Consider the following 20,466-nt stretch of genomic DNA (forward strand, 5'->3'; position numbering starts at 1 on the left):
CGCGCTCTACGGACGACCCCCGCTCGCGGCCGCTTCGGGAGTGGTGTGTTTTGGGGTCGGTGCAGCTGGCTGCCGACGCCAGACCCGCGACCGTCAAGCTGCTGAATTTGGGATGAGCCTTTTTTTCTTTTTCATTTCATCACTTGGAGTTGTCGTCGGCTCGAGCTTAGAGAATGAGAGCCCCCACCCCAGTTTCCTGGCTGTGCTTAGTTTTGCAAGTTGCAGCCTTGCTGGGAGTTGTTCTCACCCCCCAGAGGTTTTTCTTAAGATGAAACGCCGAGAAGTGCGGCTGTTTCTTTGAGCAGCAACCATAACCACGTACTACTCGATTGCCTGTAGGATATTTTATTTGAAGTCGTCGCGGGCAGAAGCATAGGCCTGGCCGACTGCAGGCGCGGATTTAAATCCAGCGACAGGCGGGTGTAAGACCTGCAGACGTTTCCATACACAGATTGATGTCTTGGACATAACTGTCTTCTCAACCACACCCATCCCCACAGGAAATAAGATATCGGTGTCATCTTTGATTAGGAAGAATGAGTTCCACCCTGAACTACTATTTTGTCCTACCCAGCCTTCATAAACTGTAGCCGCAAATGAAACAAAAAAGTTTTTAAATGCCTTAATCTGTACCCTAGAAAATGCTATATTGTGATACTCGTAGACTGCTTCTACTTAGTACTTACCGCTGCAGTTCTTTCCTACGTTTTTAGCGACTTTGATTTTGCTTAGATCAAGCTTGCTTACTTTCCCCAACTTCTCATGCCTTGAAGGCTGGGAATACCTCTGAATTTGCTGCTGAAGTCATCCATATATAGTGCCCCGACCTAGGTCTAGAATCGTTGAATTGTATCAAGGAACCTTTTCTTTCTCCCCTGTTAGGATGTGAATTGAGAGCAACCATAAAAATTCAGCTAGGAAAGAAGTTACAAGTTTTAGTGAAAAGTATTTTAGACATGTCACTTAAAACCTTCTCATTATGTGTTGCTTTAGCAGTGAATATAGATGTGGTAGGTCTGATCAGATGAGCTTGGAGTATTTGACAAGCAAGTTTCCATAGGATAATTTGGTGGATAGCGTTTCAGTTTTTAGGATGACTCCCATTCAAGATATCTTGCGACTAATTTTTTAGCATCTTAGGTAGTAGTGAGTCTTTTAGATACATAAATTTTATAAGTTTCAGAGTTATCAGATGAACTCTTTAAAAGAAATTTCTCTCAGTGGCTTGTTTTTAATGTAACACAGGCATATGCAAAAAAAAAAAAGGCTTTAGTAAATCAAGCTTTTGGACATTAAATTTAAAAACTTACATTAGAGTTGAGAAAACCTCATATAGAAAAAATAAATGGTCATTTAAATGCACTTTTAAGGGACATTTTCTCATTTAAAAAAAGACATTTTCAAGTTGAAAAGATTACCATATTGAAGTGAATTGCTCATTTTTTAAAGAAATCACTTTTACAGACCTGGATATATGAGGAAATTGTTAGTACTGATCTTAACTTGATTTAATTGTCATTTTATGGTTCACAATCTTCTGTTAGTACTTTGAGCCTCCGGTTATGTAATTTAAATTGAACTTGTATGTGTCCTCTTTGGAGCAGTTGTCCTGTTAGTGAAAAAAATTTTGAGATGATATGCTTAGGAGATGTTTTCGTTTTAATTTCAGTGCAGAAAACTTTCCTCCACTTGTGTGGTTAGTTTACAGTGACACTGAATGAGAAATTGCTCGTTGGCTGTTAGCCAGTCAGATTTCTCTGATACCACTGGGGCAAAGAGGCGATGAAGGTCCATCCAGCCCAGCATAGATTCATACAGCATTACCAGATTGGCAGTCTGTAATCTTATTACCGGATAAACTTTTCAGTGCCTGAGCAGAGAGCACACATGGTGTGTGCTCTCTCTCCTCTCTCTGAGAGTGGACGGGCTGACATTCAAATGTCACTGATCCAGATGAACAGAATTTTAGCAGCAACAATTTAGTTGAATGCTGAGCTCTTAGGAAAAGTATTAATTATATTAACCTGGGGTAATAGCTATGTTTTTGAAATTGCATTTGCTGCAGGCTATGATTTTTAAAAACCAACAAACTTATTTGAATTTAGTGCAATATACAGTGTAGAAGCAACACTAGGATTAAGCCAGGTCAAGCTTGTTACCAAAGCGAAGTGACCTTAGGACACTGGTCAGTATTGCACATACTTTTTTACATGCTAAAAAAAATGTGTACATATTAACAGGAGGGGGGAAAAAGATGCTCTATTCCTTAGCATTCCTAGCACACAAAACTAGATTGAACCAGGCCAACTCATTACTAGGAGAGAGTCATGGTAAATATGTTGTTGTGAATAGGAATAGCATTTTACCTCTTCACTTTAGCCCTTACTGATTACAACAAGGACACTGGCTACAGTAAATAATGAGCTTCCTTTTGAAGTATTGTATGTTAAGAACTGGATTTGCTTTGTTGTCCTGGAATCTTCCCTTCTCTCTCTGCTTCCCTGACTCCTCCTTATGCTTTAGGTCTTAGCTTATGCACTACTTAAAGTCACTTTTTCTGAGACCCTAGTTAAAGCTAGGCCCTTTTAGTATACTCTGTCCCAATCACTTCTCATAATTTGTAGTTACCTTGCTGTTGATGTGAATGGTGTTTGTTTAATGCATATGCCCCACATCACCCCATAAGAGCCAGAGAGAACAGTAGCCATATTTGTTTTGGTTACTGCTATATAAGCACAGTGCCTCTAGTAACAGTCTGACAAATAATAGGCACTCGGTAAATATTTGTTGAATGAAAATGCTGCTGTTAAAGCTTTTGATTAGAGGCTTTGCCAAGATATGAGATATGTACATGCAGTGGGGAGGTAAGGGAGTGGGAGAGAAAGGTAGATCACCTTGTGATGTTACCATGAAGTCATAGGCCTTTGTTTTACCCTGTGTGTAGTTGGGCAGGTTGGGCTTATGATTACTTTCATGTTTCATCTTTTGATTCAATTCAGCAGTGGCGAGAGATCCTATAAGCTCATTTCAATGGCATATGTGGACAGATTAACTCCCCCCAAGAAATATTTGAGATGTTCCAAGTAAATGTTTGCCAACCCATAGCTGTCAGAAACAAACATCCAGGGGCGCTGGGTGGCTCAGTCGGTTAAGCATCCGGCCTTGGCCCAGGTCATGATCTCACAGTTCTGACAGCTCAGAGCCTGGAGCCTGTCTTCAGATTCTGTGTCTCCCTCTCTCTCTGACCCTCCCTGGCTCGCACTACCTCTCTCTGTCTTTCAAAAATAAATAAAAAAACAAAAAAATTTTTTAAAAAGAAACAAACATATCCAACTGATACACAGTTTATAAATTAGCAATTGTCTTTTGTCTCCATTTTCTAATGGAAACAAAGACAAATTACAGTTGTTGGATTTATTTTGCTATTTAGTGTTAATATCTTGCATCCTACATCTTGTTGCATCTTACAGAGCAAATCAGGGTTCCATAAAATAAAAGGAGAGAGGAAACAGATGGAATGATTAGGCCGAAGCTTAAAGACAGCTCACTTAGTTTCTTCTATTTTCATGCTGAAACTGTAAAAATTTTTTCTATAAAACTATAATATTTATATAGTTTACTAACAGTTACCAATAGTTCTGATAAATTGGTTGATTGTATTATTAGACAGCCATACTAAAATGGAAATTTAGTGGAAAAACATCCATTGAAAATAAGCTATTACTGAACACAGCAGTATCTTGTTTTTTGAAGTATTTAACCTGAATACAGTATTATTTGTAGATATTTTACTACCTTTTTCACGGCAGTTGTTCAGCTTTTGAAACTATTCGTGAGTTGCTCACTACCTCAGGAGAAAACCTGGAAGGTAGGTAGGCTGTTGGACTAGAAATGCAGTAGTAGAGAGATTATGGGCTGTGGAGTCTGGAAAACTTCTGTTTGAATCTCAGTTCCATCTCATATTAACTGAGTAGCTGTGAGCAAGCAACTCAACTTTAGTTCCTTTTCGGTAAAACAGAGATGAACAAATCTAGAGTGGTCCTAAGAATGTAATGAACTGTTACATGTCACTTGCAGTGGTTAGCATAAAGTAGGACCTTACTTCTTAACTTCCTCTTGTAATCACTGTGAAAATTGTTAAAACTTACTGAGCACTGAACTGTAAGCCAGGTACTGTTGAAGGTGCTTTACGCGCAGTAGCTCCGTCCTCCTAACCTCCTGTGAGGTAAGCAGGTAGTACTGTTATCTTTATTTTACTCCTCTGCAGTGATACTGAATAAAGCCGATTATTCTCTTAACACCTTTCCAAATATTTGAACACCATTATTCTGTTTGGCTTTGTTAAACATATGTCACATGACTTTGTTTTCACCTTTATCTAGATGCATGCTGTTATTACTATTTTTTAATCAATACAGCTCTTAGAAATGTGGACTGTAGAAATGAATACAATGGCAATGTAGGCTGACTAGCAACTGAGTTTACTGATTGATGCTGAAGTGTTGTCAGTGTCCTGGGGGGTGAGATTTGCATAGTCACGGATTAGCAGCTGTCCTTAAAGTCTTAGGTGGCTAACTCCTCTTCTGTATAGCTTCTAAGTCAGCACTTCTCCATTTCTTCTCCGTAAATTTTTGAAACCTAATGTAAAGCTTTACACTCACCCCTGTTACATTTCACTTTAATTTTAATTTATTTCTCCTGGATTGTACTCTGTGAGGATTTTATAAGCATGTCTTCTGTGTTTTTCTCTTATAAATAATCAAAAACAATATAGGGCCAAGGACAGAGTTCTGAGGCACTTCCCCGAAGACGTCTTTCATCTCAGTTGATCTAGACCAGTGAATTTACCAACTACACTAACATCCATCTCACACTCAAACAACGTATTTGTAAAAGTAGTGCGAAAAACCATCTTGAATCCTGTTTGGGCCAGAATATACATTTTTCTCCCTCGCTTTGCTAATTGTGTGATCTTGGGCAAGTACTCTAATTTCTAAGCCTGTTTTTTCAACTGTAAAATGGGTTGTCACAGAGGATTAAATGAGTTAATGCATATAAAGTGCTTAGACAGTGCCTGGCCGATAGTTGGAGCTCAATGACTGTAAGTTATGATTTTTCTTTTCTGGCATCTGAGAAGTCTAGTAATCATTCTTTTCCAGGATGTAAAATGCAGTTGATTTGGCATTATTTGCTCTGTTTGAATTCATGCTGACATCTAGTGATTATTATATTCTTTTCTAAATATTCAGAAACCATTTCCTTTCGTAATCTATTCTCAGATTTGACTAAAAATTAAGTTTATACGTCTGTGATTTCTGAAATCTGCTTTGCTACTTCTCCAGCTCACGAAATTTGAAGCAACCCTGACCCATCTCCAGGCCCTGATTATTTCTTCTCTGAGCTCTTTCTCTGAGATTTTAGGAGTCAGCTTTGTGATTACACTTGCTAATTGCTTTCCGCAGTGTGGAATGAATTGCATCTGGAACCGAAGACTTACATAAAGTTGCTTTAGTCTCTCTTTCACCAGGCTGGGGTTTCAGTTCTCATTGCCCTTCTACAGCTTTAGTTTAAAAACTGACAGAAGATCAGCAAAATACAGGTTGAGCAATTCTGCCTTGTGTACGTGCTCTCTCAACCTTAACGGCATCTTCTCTGAGCACGGAGTCTCTCAGTTCCTTGTTCTCTTGAGAAGTAGCTTGTTATTGTATGGAGATAGCTCTTGGTAACAAAGTATGAAACGTGGGTCCTAATTCCCCCTCTTAATTACCTGTGTAATGCTGGGCACATTGCTTTATCTGCTTGTGCTTCTGTTTTCTCATCTGCAAAAATCGTAATTTGTCTCCAAAGAGGTGTCCGTGAGTTAAAGGGTGTAAAGCATTTATAAGATGTTAAGTGTTGTACCATATAAAGTGGAATACTATTGATTTGAATGTAGCTGTAAAAGCTTTTGTTGTCTTTAAGTAATTTTTTCCAAGCCTTAGTTTTTTCCTGAGCTTTCTAATTCCTGATACTATATCTGTATGTTTTTGCTCTAATGTTGTGTTCATCCTGATTTATTTAGCCCCATTAACTACTCTCCAGAGAGTTCTTCTGCAGCCACATTGGATGCTTCACTCTTTTGCATCATTGGAATTGTTTACAGTTACATATGTAAAGTTATAAGGATCTCTTGAGAGCCATTTCACTTAGGCCATGGGGGTCATGCCTTTTGTTTTCGAACTGTCTTATTGTAAACTGTGATACATATGTAATTGAGCCTAGTGCTCTCTTTTTTTACCTTTAGAAACCCTTTATGGTAAGATTACTTTCTCCTGTGTTCCTGTCCTAAGTACGTCATTCACACTGTAACTGTGCATAGTATGTTCCCTTCTGTTTCCTTGGCCTGGTGAAGGAAATCTGTCAACAAAGCAAGTGAGCCACCATATTTTGGCAGAATTGGCAGACTTTTAACATGAAAAAGAATACTCTTAATGTGTCTTTATTAGGACAATATTCTACTTCTTCAGTATGGCTGAGTGGCGCACTTTATTTCTATGACAATGTCAGGTTTAACGTTCTTTTAGTCCCTTCTATTTTTCTGTTTTTTGTCTTAACTCGTTTGTGTATTGTGGAATAAAAGTGTTTGATCTTCAGGTTTTGGGTATTAGTGAGGGGTGCCATGGGCTTGTTGAGGGCAGTGAGCAGGACGCTCTCCCTAAAATTATATCTCTGATAACTAGACCTTCCCAAGTGGCTACCCATTAGGATTTATTGGTGAATTATAACCATACAACCAGAACTTCTCATTAAAATATTTAAAATGTTCTTAAAATTCCTTGCAGGCTGACTGTATTTCAGAAAGCATCAACTTTTCTCAGTGGACCAATTCTTCGAGTGAAATATGCCTGTACTGTTTTAAAAAGCTTTGTGCTTCATCATGGAAAAATTTACCCACCCAAAAATGAAAGTAAAGACATTTGAGAAGGTGATTTAAGGTGTGGACATTTGAGAAAGTATCCCATCAAATCATTGAGCCTAACTATAAGGATTAAAGAGATTAATACCAAAGACTTTTTAAACCAGGAGGATTTCATCTTAACAGAAAAACAACTTTTATTCAATATGTATTTTCTGAAACTAAAAGAGAGAGACAAAAGTAGATTTAAAAGAAAATAGATGAAGATGGTTAGTAAGTAAGCAGTGTCAACTCTCTTCTGATGAGGATAATTCAGTGATGTTAAATCCTTTCCAAATCGCTGGTTGTGGTCCTAAAGACACGACTGTTTTTTGATGGGACATCCGACACTAAGGGGAGTGGGACCTTCTGTGGATTCAGCTCACAGTTGGAGAAGATGCAGTCCTTGGCATGAGTGGCTTAAAAGAGGAAATAAAGTTTTCAATTAAAGTCAAAAGTACAGTCATTTTTTTACTTCTGTGATTTTAAAAGCCTCCTCATAACCACTGAAAAAGAATTGACAGCTATTTTAAAAGATTAAAGAAAGGCAGATGTCTGCAAACAGTTCCCCTCCATCAGCCCAGAAGTCTGTCTTACCTGCACCTCTTCCTGCTGTGCTCCCCACTCCTTCTCCGTGTTCAAGTCCAAAAACAGGACTCTCTGCCCGGCTCTCTAATGGAAGCTTCAGTGCCCCGTCGCTCACCAACTCCAGAGGCTCCGAGCAGACAGTCTCATTCCTGCTGCAGATCGGCCTTACGCGGGAGAGTGTTGCCATTGAAGCCCAGGAACTGTCTTTATCTGCGGTCAAGGATCTTGTGTGCTCCATTGTTTATCAGAAGGTACTGTGCATGCCATTTATGTCCGTAGTTTTTCTGATTAACTTGGTTCCTAATGCTTTTCTATAAATTATACATGCAACAGTGAGTTAACACGTATGGGTCAATTGTTTATATCCTAATTCTGATCGTTTTTGGAAAAGTGCTAATAGACTAGAAGCTTAAGGTCTGAAATTTCAGATTCCATCTGGAGCCTATATCCTAACTTTTATCTACTACCTATTCAGTTTTCCTTTTTAAGAGCAGGAAAATCCATATAAAATCAGGAGGACTTAAGAAATCTCATTTGTTTTTAGAGAAAACCTGAGGTAGAGGGTGCAGGCCATCCAGGTGGCTTAGCAAAAGGATAAGACACAGCTGTGGCTGAGTCCCAGGTGCACACCTATTCTTCCCAGATGCCCTGTGTTCTGCCCTCTTTTTTATACTCTCTTCCTTCCCTTTAGGTCTTGACTTCACCTAAACTGCCATTTAATCCACTCTCTCTTACTTAAAAGAGTTTGGAATATATGACAATACATAAAAATTTGAAATTGAGGGTAGTTTTATTTTGTTTCCCTTCTACCTATCTCCTGCCCTGTACTATACCCTTTTTTTTTTTTTGAGAGAGAGAGAGAGAGAGAGAGAGAGAGAGAGAGAGAGAGAAGGAGAGAGCATAAGAGTGCTAGTGGGTGAGGAGGCAGAGCAGAGGGAGAAGGAGAGAGCAAATCTCAAGGAGGCGGCTTCATGCCCAGGACCAAGTCTGACACGGGGCTGGATCTCACAACTGTGAGATCATGATCTCAGCTGAAACCAAGAGTCAGACGCTTAACCAACTGAGCCATCCAGGCACCCCAGTACTTATACTATTTTTTAAGGAACTTTAGCTGAATGTCTTTAATAATCTTGATTTGATGGATAAACTGGGATGTTCTCTATTTTATCATGAAACTATATATTTACGTACTGTGAATTGGTTACATTTTATTTTTGATGGACTGGGCATATGTTTCAAATAAATTCGTGTGTTTTTTATTTTAAAAATCATCATGCAAGATTCATATATTTGGATTCAGGCACCTTTTCTTACCATTTTTGTTTTAATTTCTTATGCTTTATATGTTTTGTCATTTTCTGATGTAGACAAATTTAACAGTCTAAAATGTTACGTGGTTTGTGAAAATAATCTGTGCCCGTGTGTCTGTCAACAATAACTTGTCTATTGAAATGTGGCCTAATGATTCACTTTCCTTTTGTAGATCTGTAGAACCATCTGTGTGTCTTTACGTATCTTTGCTTTTATTTTCCCTTTCATTAAATGTTACAGAGGTTTTTCACAAATATTTTTGCAACAAGGTTTTTAATTTAAAGGTAAGATTTTAACTACAGTTTGTAACTTTAATGTTTCCTTTTTATTTGAGCCCACAGAAATTTTTAAAAGTGTTTATGTATTTTGCAGGAGAGTGTGCGAGCAGGGGAGGGGCAGAGGGAGAGGGGAGGGGGAGAGAGAGAGAAAGAGAAAGAGAGAGAGAAAGAGAAAGAGAAAGAAAAATCCCAATCAGGCTCCACACTCAGTGCACAGCCGGACACAGGCCTCCATCACACAACCCTGGGATCATGACCCCAGTTGAAATTAAGAGTTGGGCACTTAACCAGCTGAGCCACCCAGGCACCACAAGCCCATAGAGATTTATAACCAATGTTCTCATAGAATCTTTATTTATTGTTTTTAATCTTTTAAAATTTCACTTTGTTCTTACATTTATACAGAGGCATACTGAATTTCTACAGGATTATTTTAGAATTTGTGTTATTTCATCATTAATATAGATATGAGAAGAGGGTCAGATGGGTTAAACTCTTAGGAAACTTAATTAAAAATCATAATCCATGAAAATTACAGTGATACCAATGAAATAAACAGGATAGAGCTGAAAAAAGATAACTTAGGGTAAACTTTATATAACTGTAAAATAGCATTATTGATTCTATTATTGATTCTAGAAATAGCCAGCGTAGAATGAATTATCATAGTGAACTGAATTTGAATCAGTATTATAATGATACAGGGATGTATTTGGCAAAAATATGTAGTGTATATAGGGCATAAACGTACTGCACATTCCTTTTGACATTTGATGGGATCCTGTTTTAAGTGTATTATCTAAGAGTTTTGAGCTTGGAAATAGGTCAGCTGTATTGCTTATTTCCTGTTTAACTTTGCACAAGTGATTTGAGTTCTGGATTACAATTTTCAAATCTATCAAATGACTGGGTTGGAATGATTTCTAGTGTGTAAGTCCAGTGGTGAGATTATGAAGCATTTAATCAAAATTGGGTCTTCACTGCTAGAGACAGTAAAAGGAAAAAGGAGTTTCAAGGGATGACCTTCTCCAGATCCTAACCAGAGAAAACTCTTAAGACAACCAGCTCAAGTTCTGAGATTCTATAGAGATGCTTCATGGATCCCTAACTCGTTTGGAGGATGGAAAAATCATGTCAGAAGTTCTTTGTTTTCCTTCCCTCTTGTCGCGGCACTTGCTCGTTAGTCATCCATTTTCATTACCTACATGTGTACAGCTTCAGGTTAACTGCCAGGGCTCTCATGGTCCACACACCTGCCTTCCTTAAATCTCTTCTTAGTAAATGCATGTATCTGAACCTTCAAAAGATAGGGTACTGGTTAAACTTTAGGAAATAGAAAGATGAACCAAACATCCCTTCCCTCAAAAAGCTTACAGTCTACTGAAGGAAACAGTAAAACATAAAAAGTAGAAAGTGAGGTTAAGATAGAGAGTATTCTTCTCAGGTTAATAAAGGATGTGGAAGACTTTATACAGAAAGTAACATTTTACATGATATTTAAAGAAGGAGCAAGATTTCAATAATATGGGAGGTAAGGAATACATTCCAGGCAAAAGAATTAAGATGATTGAAGATACAGAAGGGGACAAAAGGAAGATTATAATAGATGACATTTGTTGAGTGCCTATTTTATGTCGAGAGTTTTACACACATTTTTAGTTAATCCTCACAGTAGTTTGTGGTGCATCTCAAATTTTAATGTGTATGCAAGTCACCTAGTCATTCTTCTACAATGTAGATTTTGAATCCGTAGGTTTGGGGTGGGTCTAAGCATTTGTAATATGGTCTTAGGTGAGGTTGATGCTCCTTCGCCAAGGGCCTCACTGAGTGGCAAGAGTGTAGGTGATATAATTGCTGTTGAATAAAGGAGGAAACTGAATTTCAGAGATGTCTAATTACTTGCTAAAAGTCGGAATTCAAACACTGGTCTTTTTATTTTAACTCAAAAACCTGTGTACTCTTTTTACTACACCACGCTGCCTTCTTCATGCCTAAGAAAATTTTTGCACTTGATTCCTGTAAGAGCAGAGATTTGATCAGATTTGTGTTTGGGAAAGCTTAAGTGTGTATTTAGGTGTGATATAAAATAAGGAGATCAGGGAAGAAGCCATTGTAATGAAGATCTGAACCAAGGTGGCTGGGAAGTGAATGTACTTGAAGAGTATTGGCAAAGTAGTGTTGGTGAAACTTGACAGCCTATTGAAGAAGATGGCAGTGTGGGTGGTAGGTGATGGTGCTGATGCGGTAACTGAGATAGAAACTCAGAAAGAAAAGTAATGCTTTTCCGGGGGAGAGAATGGGACTGATTTCTTTCAAACTTTAATAAGATAGAGTTCCTGTGTTCTAGAAATTTTTTAGGATTTGGGCCTTTGTGTTCTGCTGTGATTCTTGAGATGGGATTGTTATTTATCAAGAAGAACCTTCCCAACTTTTTTTCTGTAGGGAAACCAACAGGGCTGAAAAGTGACAAGAAGAGCTTACTTTGAAGGACCAGATGAAGGCCTCTAAAAGTGAAGTAAGCCTGGAGGGCAACCCTCCTTTGAAATTAGTACAGGGGGCTACCTGATATATGACTTCCTGTTAACAATACTTTAGATTTTTTCAAATAATATTTTTAATCTAGTTATAATGCCAAATATGTAATCCCATCTATTTTAAAAGTTTTTGCAGCTACTAAAAAAGGAAGCATTTTGTGTGTATGTGGTTTGAGTGGGGGAGAGATCTGCAAAGTATATTGGACATGTAGATAACATAATAAGTGCAGAACAGGGCATACCGCGTTACCATTTTGTACTACACACACTTACCCGTCCATATGTACACATCTATATGTATATAGGGTTGCTTGAGTGCTTTCTGATTACCTGGGAAGGAGAGAGAGGTTTCTTCCAGGAGGCGACTGGTGACTGGGGAACAGGAGTGAAAGGGTGATTACTTTTCATTGTATACCCTTGTGTACCTTTTGGATTTTGTGTCTTATGCATGTATTCCATATTCAGAAATAATCTTTAAATGTATTTTTTAAATAACAGCACAGTGATCTAGAAGGAATGACCATTACATTTTTTAATTATTTTATTGGATAGGATTGGATTTTATATTGCTTTATTTTCTAGTATGTTTCAGACATTCAGTAGGAGTATGCCATATATGTAGTTTTTTTCCCCCTTTAGTAGCTATTTTAATAAGATGTTTCCTTTTTTAAAAATCAAATGTAATATATATAGTTTACCTATAATAAAATTCATTCATGTTTGTGAGTTTGGGGAGTTTTAACAATTGTATGAAGTTTGTGCAACTGTCTCCCATTCAAGATACAGAGCATCTCCATTATCCTCTAAGTTCCTTCTTGCACGTTTGCAGTCTCCTTTCTTCATCCCCATCCTGGGCTACCACTGCCCTGCACTCTTACTATAGTTTCACTTTTTCTAGATTTTCATATAAATGAAGTCATATAGTATTAGTGTTTTGTTCTGCTATCTTTCACATGCCTCAGTGTTCTTTGTTTTTAATTCATCCATGCTGTTAATGTATGTCAGTAGTTCCTTTCTGTTGCTGAGTACTGTTCATTGTATGGATATACCATAATTTGCTTATTCATTCATCAGTTGATCTAATATCTGTTACGTCTAATATCAGTTAGAGTTGTTTCTAATTTTGGGGGTATTATGAATAAAGTTGATATCAACATTCTCATAGAAATCTTGATTGTAGGTATATGTTTTCGTTTCCTTGGAGTAAATATGTGGGTGTATGATGGCTGTTTCCTTGCCAACACTTGGTATTTCCAATCTTTTAAATTTAACCATTCTGGTTGGTGTATAATGATGTCTCTTTGTGACTTTAATTTGTATTTCCCCAATGACTAATGAGATTGGGTATCTGTCCATGGGTTTATTCACTTATTTTCCTCAGTTGTTAATTTCCATACAGATGGTTTATGTTATTGAAGTATAAAAGTTCTTTAACATCTTAGATACAAATTCTTATCAGATACGAAATGCAGATATTTTCTTCCAGTCTGTGGCTGCTTTTCATTTCTCTGTCTCTCTCTCTTTTTAATCTAAGTAATAGTCTAAATAATCATCATTTTAAAGGCTATTGTTCAGTCATGTTGATGCATAGTAGTTTACAATCAGTTTCTTATTTTAGTCATTTAAGTTGCTTCTAATTTTTTCCAGTTTTATGGAGATATAGTTGATGTATACATTTATATGTTTTTAAAAAATATTTATTTATTTTGAGAGAGAGTATGAGCATGAGCAGAGGGAGAGTAAGAGAGGGAGAAGGAGTGGGAGAGGGGGAGGGAGGGAGAGAAAATGAATCCTAAGCAGGCTAGGCACTGGCAGTGCCGAACCCAAGTTGGGGCCCAATCTCACAAACCATGAGATCATCACCTGAGCTGAAATCAAGAGTTGGATGACCGGCCCATTCAGGCATCCCTAAACTTGTATTAGTTTAAGGTATATGACATAATAATTTGATATATGTGTATTTTGCAAAATGATGACCAAAGTAAACTTAGTTAACATACATCACCTTGCACAGCTCATTTTTTTTTCTTGTGATGAGAACTTTTAAGATCTATTCTCTTAGCAGCTTTTAAGTATACAATAAAAAAAGGTCAACTCTAGTCACCATGCTGTGCATTATATAGCCAGAACTTATTTATCTTATAACTGGAAGTTTGTATCCTTGGACCACCTTCACGCATTTGCCTCACCTCCTGCCCTCTACCTCCTGTAACCACCAATCTGATCTCTGTTTCTGTGAGTTAAGTTATAGGAGACTTCATATATATGAGATCATACAGTAGTTGTCTTTCTCTGCTTGACTTATTTCACTTATCATAGAGCTCTCAAGGCCCATCCATGCTGTGGCAAATGGTAGGATTTTCTTATTTTATGGCTGAATAATATTCCATTGTATATATGCTATAACTTCTTTACTCATTCATTCATGGATGGACATTTAGGTTGTTTCCAGTTCTTGGCTATTACAAATAATGATGCATTGACATGGAATGCAGATATCCATTAGAGGATTTCATTTTCTTCAGATATATACCCAGAATTGGAGTTGCTGTATCATATGGTAATTCTATTTTTAATTTTTCAAGGAATGTCCAGACTGCCTTCTATAGTGCTGCACAAATTTAGATACCCACCAGCAGTGCACAACGGTTACCTTTTCTCCACACTCTCACCAACACTTATTATCTCTTGTTGATGATAGCCATTCTGGCAGGCATGAAGTGATATCTCCTTGTGGTTTTAATTTGCTTTTTCCTGATGATTAGTGATATTGAGGACCTTTTCATGTGCCTGTTGGCCGCTTGTATGTCTTCCTTGGGAGAATGTCTCTTCAGTTCTTCTGACCATTTTTAAATTGGATTGTTTTATTCTGGTTGTTTTGCCATTGAATTATATGAGTTCTTTATATATTTTGAGTATTAAATCCTTATCAGATATGATTTGCAAATACATTTTCTCCCTTCTTGTAGGTTGCCTTTTCATTTTGTCAATGGTTTCCTTTGATGAGCAGAAGGTTTTTAATATGATGTAGCCCTTGTTTATTTTTGGTTTTGTTGCCTTTGCTTTTGATGTGAGATCTAAAAATCATTGCCAAGAGTGATGTCTAGGAGCTTATCCACTGTGTTTTCTTCTAGGACTTTTATGGTTTTAGGTCCATTTTGAGTTGATTTTTGTGTATGGTGTAAAATAGAGGTTCAATTTCATTCTTTTGCATGTAGCTGTCTCAGTTCTCCCAGCTTTGTTTGTTTGTTTGTTTAGAGCACACAAGTGGGGAAGGGGGCAGAGGGAGAGAGAGAGAATTTTAAGCAGTCTCCATGCTTAGCATGACCTTGGGATCATGACCTGAGCCAAAATCAAGAGTCAGATGCTCAATGGCCTAAACCATCCAGGCACCCCCTTACAGCACCATTTTTTGAAGAGACTGTCCTTTCTGTTGTATATTCTTAATTTCTTTGTCGTAAATTCATTGGCCATATATGTATGGGTTTATTTTTAGGCTTTCTATTATGCTTCATTGATTTAAATGTCCATTTTATGCCAATACCATATTGTTTTGATAAATGTAGCTTTGAAGTATAGTTTGTTGTTGTTGTTGTTTTTATTTTTTAATGTATGTTTATTTTTGAGAGACTGAAGACGGAATGTGAGGGATGGGGTAGAGAAAGAGGGGGACAAAGGATATGAAATGGGCTCTGTGCTGACAACAGACAGCCCAATATTGGGCTTGAACTCACCAACCATGAGATCATGACCTGAGCTGAAGTTGGATGCTTAACTGACTGAGCAACCCAGACGTCCCTGAAGTATAGCTTGAAATCACAAAGTATAAATCCCTCTAGCTCTGTTTTTCTTTCTCAAGATTGCTTTGGCTATTCAGGTTCTTTTGTGGTTTTGTATAAATTTTAAGATAGTTTTTTCTGTTTCTGTGAAGAAATTCTATAGGGATTGCATTGAATCTGTAGATTATTTTGGGTTGTATGAACATTTTAATTATATTCTTCCAGTCCGTGAACACAGAGTATTTTTCTATTTGTGTAAGTCTTCAGTTTCTTTCATTAATGTCTTATAGATATAATTTTTAGTGTGTAAAGCTTTTAGCTCCTTGGTTAAATTTATGTATAGATATTTTTTTCTTTTTGATGCAGTTGTACATAGGATTGTTTTCTTAATTCCTCTGATAGTTACTTTTTAGCATATAGAAAGGCAACTGATTTTTGTATATTGATTTTGTAGCCAGCAAGTTCACTGAATTTATTGATTAATTCAACAGATATTTTGGTGGAATCTGTAGAGTTTTTTTATATGTAGTATCATGTCATGTACAAATAGACAGTTTTACCTTTTCCTTTCTGATTTAGGTGTCTTTTATTTCTTTTTCCTGCCTAGTTGCTCTGGCTAGGAGTTCTAGTACTGTGTTGAATAAAAGTGGTGAGAATGGACACCCTTGTCTTGTTCCTGATCTTAGGTTTCCCCACTAAGTATGATGTTATCTGTGAGCTTCTCATACACAGCCCCTGTTATGTTGAGGTGTGTTTCCTCTGTACCTCACTTTGTTTAGAGTTCTTATCATGAATTGATGTTAAATTTTGTCAGTTGCATTTTCTACATCTATTGAGATAATGATATGATTTTTATCCTTCATTTTGTTAATGTGATTTATCACATTTATTGATTTGCATATGTTGAACTATCTTTGCATCCCTGGAATAAATCCCACTTGATTATGGTGTATGATCCTTTTAATGTGTTGTTGAATTCAGTTTGCTAATATTTGTTGATGATATTTGCGTCAGTGTTCATCAGGAATGTTGGGCTGTAATTTTTTTCTCATAGTGTTGTTGTCTGTCTTTGGTATCAGGGTAATGCTAGCCTCATGAGTTTGGAAGTATTCCTACCTCTTACATTGTTTAGAAGGATTTGAGAAGGATTGGTATTAATTATTTGGTAGAATTTACCACTGAAGCCATCTGGTCCTGGACTTTTGTTTGTTAGGATTTTGATTACCAATTCAATCTTTTTACTATTAATTCATCTGTTCATATTTTCTACTCATTCATGATTCAGGCTTGATAGATTGTTCTAGGAATTTATCCGTTTCTTCTAAGTGTCCAATTTGTTGGTGTATAGTTATTTATAGTAGTCATTTATGATCCTTTGTATTTATGTGGTATTACAATGTCATGTCTTTCATTTGTAATTTTGAGTCCTCTTTTTTCCCTTAAGCTAAAAGTTTGCCCATTGTTTTTATCTTCAAAAAAATCTTAGTTTCATTGATCTTTTCTATTGTCTTTTTAGTCTCTATTTCATTTATTTTCACTATGATCTTTGTTATTTCCTTCCTTCTGCTAACTTTGGATTTAGTTTGTTATTTTTCTAGTTCCTTGAGGTGTAATGTTATGTGGTTTGAGATCTTTCCTTTTTTTCTTAATGTAGGCATTTATTGCTTTGAACTTCTCTCTCAGAACTTTTGCTGCATCACATAAATTTTGGTATATGTAAATACATTTGATTCAAGATATCTTTTTATTTCTCTATTGACCTCACCTTGATGGTACAGTTGCGTGTTGTTTGATGTTTATGTATTTGTGAATTTTCCAGGGTTTTTTTGTTTTGTTTTTGTAATTAATTTCTGGTTTTTACTACTATGGTAAGAAAAGATGCTTAATATGATTTCAGTTTTCTTAAATTTATTAAGACTTATTTTGTGGCCTAATACGATCTGTCCTAGAGAATGTTCTGTGTTTGCTTGAGAAGAATATTCTGCAGCTTAAAAAATTTTTTTTAATGTTTATTTATTATTGAGACAGAGAGAAACAGAGCATGAAAAGGGGAAGGACAGAGAGAGAGGGAGACACAGAATCTGAAGCAGGTTCCAGGCTCCAAGCTGCTAGCACAGAGCCCGACGTGGGGCTCGAACCCACAAACCATGACCTGAGCCGAAGTCTCATGCTTAACCGCCTGAGCCACCCAGGTGCCCCTGTTCTGCTGCTTTTAGATAGAATGTTCTGTAAATGTCTGTTAAGGGTCTGTGTATTTTAATTGCAGTGTTCTCTTTTGATTTTCTGTCTGGATGATCTGTCCATTGTTGAAAGTGGGGTATTAAAGTCCCTGATTATTATTGCATAGCTGTTTCTTCTTTTGAGTCTATTAATATTGGCTGTATATAGTTTATATATTTAGGTGCCCCTATGTTGGGTGCATAAATATTTACAAATATCTTATCCACTTGAAGGATTGACACCTTAATCATTATATAATGATCCTTGTCTCTTTACAGTCTTTTCCTTAAAGTCTATTTTGTCTGATCCAAGTTAGTTTGTGTACTTTTCATTATAATCCACTGTACTTTTTTCATTCTCTTAACAGTATCATCTGGAGAGCCAGAATTTTTTAATTTTGGTGAACTACAATTAATTTTTTCCTTTATGGATAGTGCTTTTGTTTCATGTCTAACAAGTATTTGCCTAAATGAAGGTAGCAAAGATTTTGTCCCATGTTTTCTTTGGGAAGTTTCAGTTTTAGCTTTTCCTTTATATTTATGATCTGCATGTTAGTTCTGGGGGCTACCAGAACCTCATGGCTTAATAGAAATTTTTCTGATGGTTCTTGAGGCTGGCTGTCTGTAATATAATCAGGATATCAGTAGGGTTTGTTCTTTCTGAGGACTGCAAGAATCTGTTTCATGCCTCTTTCTCCCAGCTGCTGATGGCCTCAGGCATTCTTTGGCTTGTAGATGGTATTCTCCCAGTGTCTTCATATTGTCTCCCCTCTATAAATAATTGTCTGTGTTCATAAATTTCACCTTTTTATAAGGGCACAGTCATATGGAATTAGAGACCATCTTAATGACCTCATCCTAACTTGATCATCTGTGTACAAAAACCCTATTTCCAAAGGTCACATTTACAGGTACTGGGGGTTAGGACTCTGCATCTTTTGGAGAAACCCTATTCAACTCATTACAATCCATTTCAAAACAAAAATCTGTATATGATGTGAGATAAAGGTTGAGCTTCATTTCTTTGCATCAGACATCAACTTTTTCCAGGACCATTTGTTCAAAAGACAATTCTTCCCTATTGAATTACTTTGGTATCTTTATTGTAAATTCGTTGACCACATATGTTTTGGTCTATTTTTGAACATTGTTCTGCTTTATTAACCCATATGTGTACCCTTAAGCCAATTTCACATTGTCTTGAATTCAGTTTTATAAAGACATGAAGTCAGGTGCATTAAGTCCTCCAGCTTTATTCTTTTCTTCAAAAGGATTTTTACCAATCTGTATCCTTTGCATTTCCATTATAATATTAAAATCAGCTTGATAATTTCTACCAAAAAAGTCTATTGAAATTATGTACATCATTTGTTGTCTGTGTTTCATATTTTTGATACAATTACAAATGGGTTTCTAAAAATATCTTTATCTGATTTTTTATTTTATTATATAGAAATACTGTAATTTATGTATAATGATATTGTGTCCTGCAACCTTGCTAAACTCATTTATCACTTCTAGTAACTTTAAAACATTCTATACAATTCTCTACATAGATGATCTTGTCTTTTGTAAATAGAGTTTTATGCCTTGTCTGCCAGTATTTCATTTCTTTTTCTTGTTTTGTATTGGAAGCTAAAGCTATATTTTACTATATTGCATAAAGTGATAAGAATAGACATCTGTACCTTGTTACCAATCTTAAAAGGAAAAACATTTGGTCTTTCACCATTAAATATGATGTAAATTTTTTTAGATGTTCTTCATTAAGTTGAGGAAATTCCTGTCTATACCTAGTTGGCTGAGACTCATAGTCTTAAATGATTATAAATTAAATACTTTTTCTGTGTCTCTGTATTTTTATCTTTTAGTCTGTTAATATGATGAAGTATGTTGGCTTATACTTCAAATGTTACCAACCTTGCATTCCTGGAACAAAACTTTCTGGTCATCAAATACTCCTTTTTACACTTTCCTTGCTTCAGTATACATCTATGTTCTTAATAGTTTTTTAAGATAATGGCGAATGTATTGGTCTGTAATTTGTTTCTTCTGTTATCTTTGTGTGGTTTTCATATCAAGGTAATATTGGCCTTACAAAATGAGTATAGAAGTATTTTCTTCCTGTCCTCTGAATAAATTTGTATAAAATTGATATTTCTTCCTGAAATAATTTGATAGAATTCACCAGTGAAGCCAACTGTGCCTGGAATTTTTTTATGAGAAGGTTTTTTAATTACTTTCTATTTCTTTAGTGGACATAGAGCTATTAAGATTATTTCTTTGTAGTGCAGTTTGGCAATTTGTATCATTAAAGGAAAATTTTCATTTCAACCAAGTTGAGAAATCCATTGGCAAAAGTTGTGCTTTATGTTCTTTTATTATCCTTTAAAGTGATTTTCTCTATTGTTTGTTTTCTATTTTTTAGTTTTCTTTTTTCTACCTTCTCTGTGTTTAACTTTAATTTTTCAGTTTCTTTAGGTGCACAGTAGGGTCATTGATTTGAGTTTGTGTATTTCTGATATGTGTCTAGTCCTGTAAGTTTCCCTCTAATCACTACTTTAGCCGGATGCCACAAACTTTGATATGTTGTGTTTTCATTTATGTTTCCTTCAAATTATTTCCTAATTTCCTTTGTGATTTCATCTGCGGTCCATGAATTGTTTAATTTGAAAGGATTTGAAAGTTTTTCAGGTATTTTTCTGTTACATTGGTTTCTAGTTTTATTTGAATTTTGGTCTAAGAATATACTTTAATTTCAATCTGTTTAATTTGAGGGTATTTTTTTTCTATAGTGTGGGATTCTGTCTTAAACTATATTCT

General features: G+C 36.2%; 1 protein-coding gene across 1 annotated transcript in view; it reads left to right on the top strand.

The window, feature by feature from the left end:
* The window catches only part of PRKD3 (protein kinase D3), an 82,947-nt gene that overhangs the window by 429 nt on the left and 62,052 nt on the right, over positions 1-20,466 (top strand). Inside the window, exon 2 of the mRNA XM_029937936.1 lies at positions 6,822-7,773. Coding sequence (XP_029793796.1) covers positions 7,486-7,773 — 288 coding nt within the window. The 5' untranslated portion in view covers positions 6,822-7,485. The remainder of the gene's footprint in view (positions 1-6,821; positions 7,774-20,466) is intronic.

The sequence above is a fragment of the Suricata suricatta genome, chromosome 4, assembly GCF_006229205.1.
Source record: "Suricata suricatta isolate VVHF042 chromosome 4, meerkat_22Aug2017_6uvM2_HiC, whole genome shotgun sequence".
NCBI lineage: Eukaryota > Metazoa > Chordata > Mammalia > Carnivora > Herpestidae > Suricata > Suricata suricatta.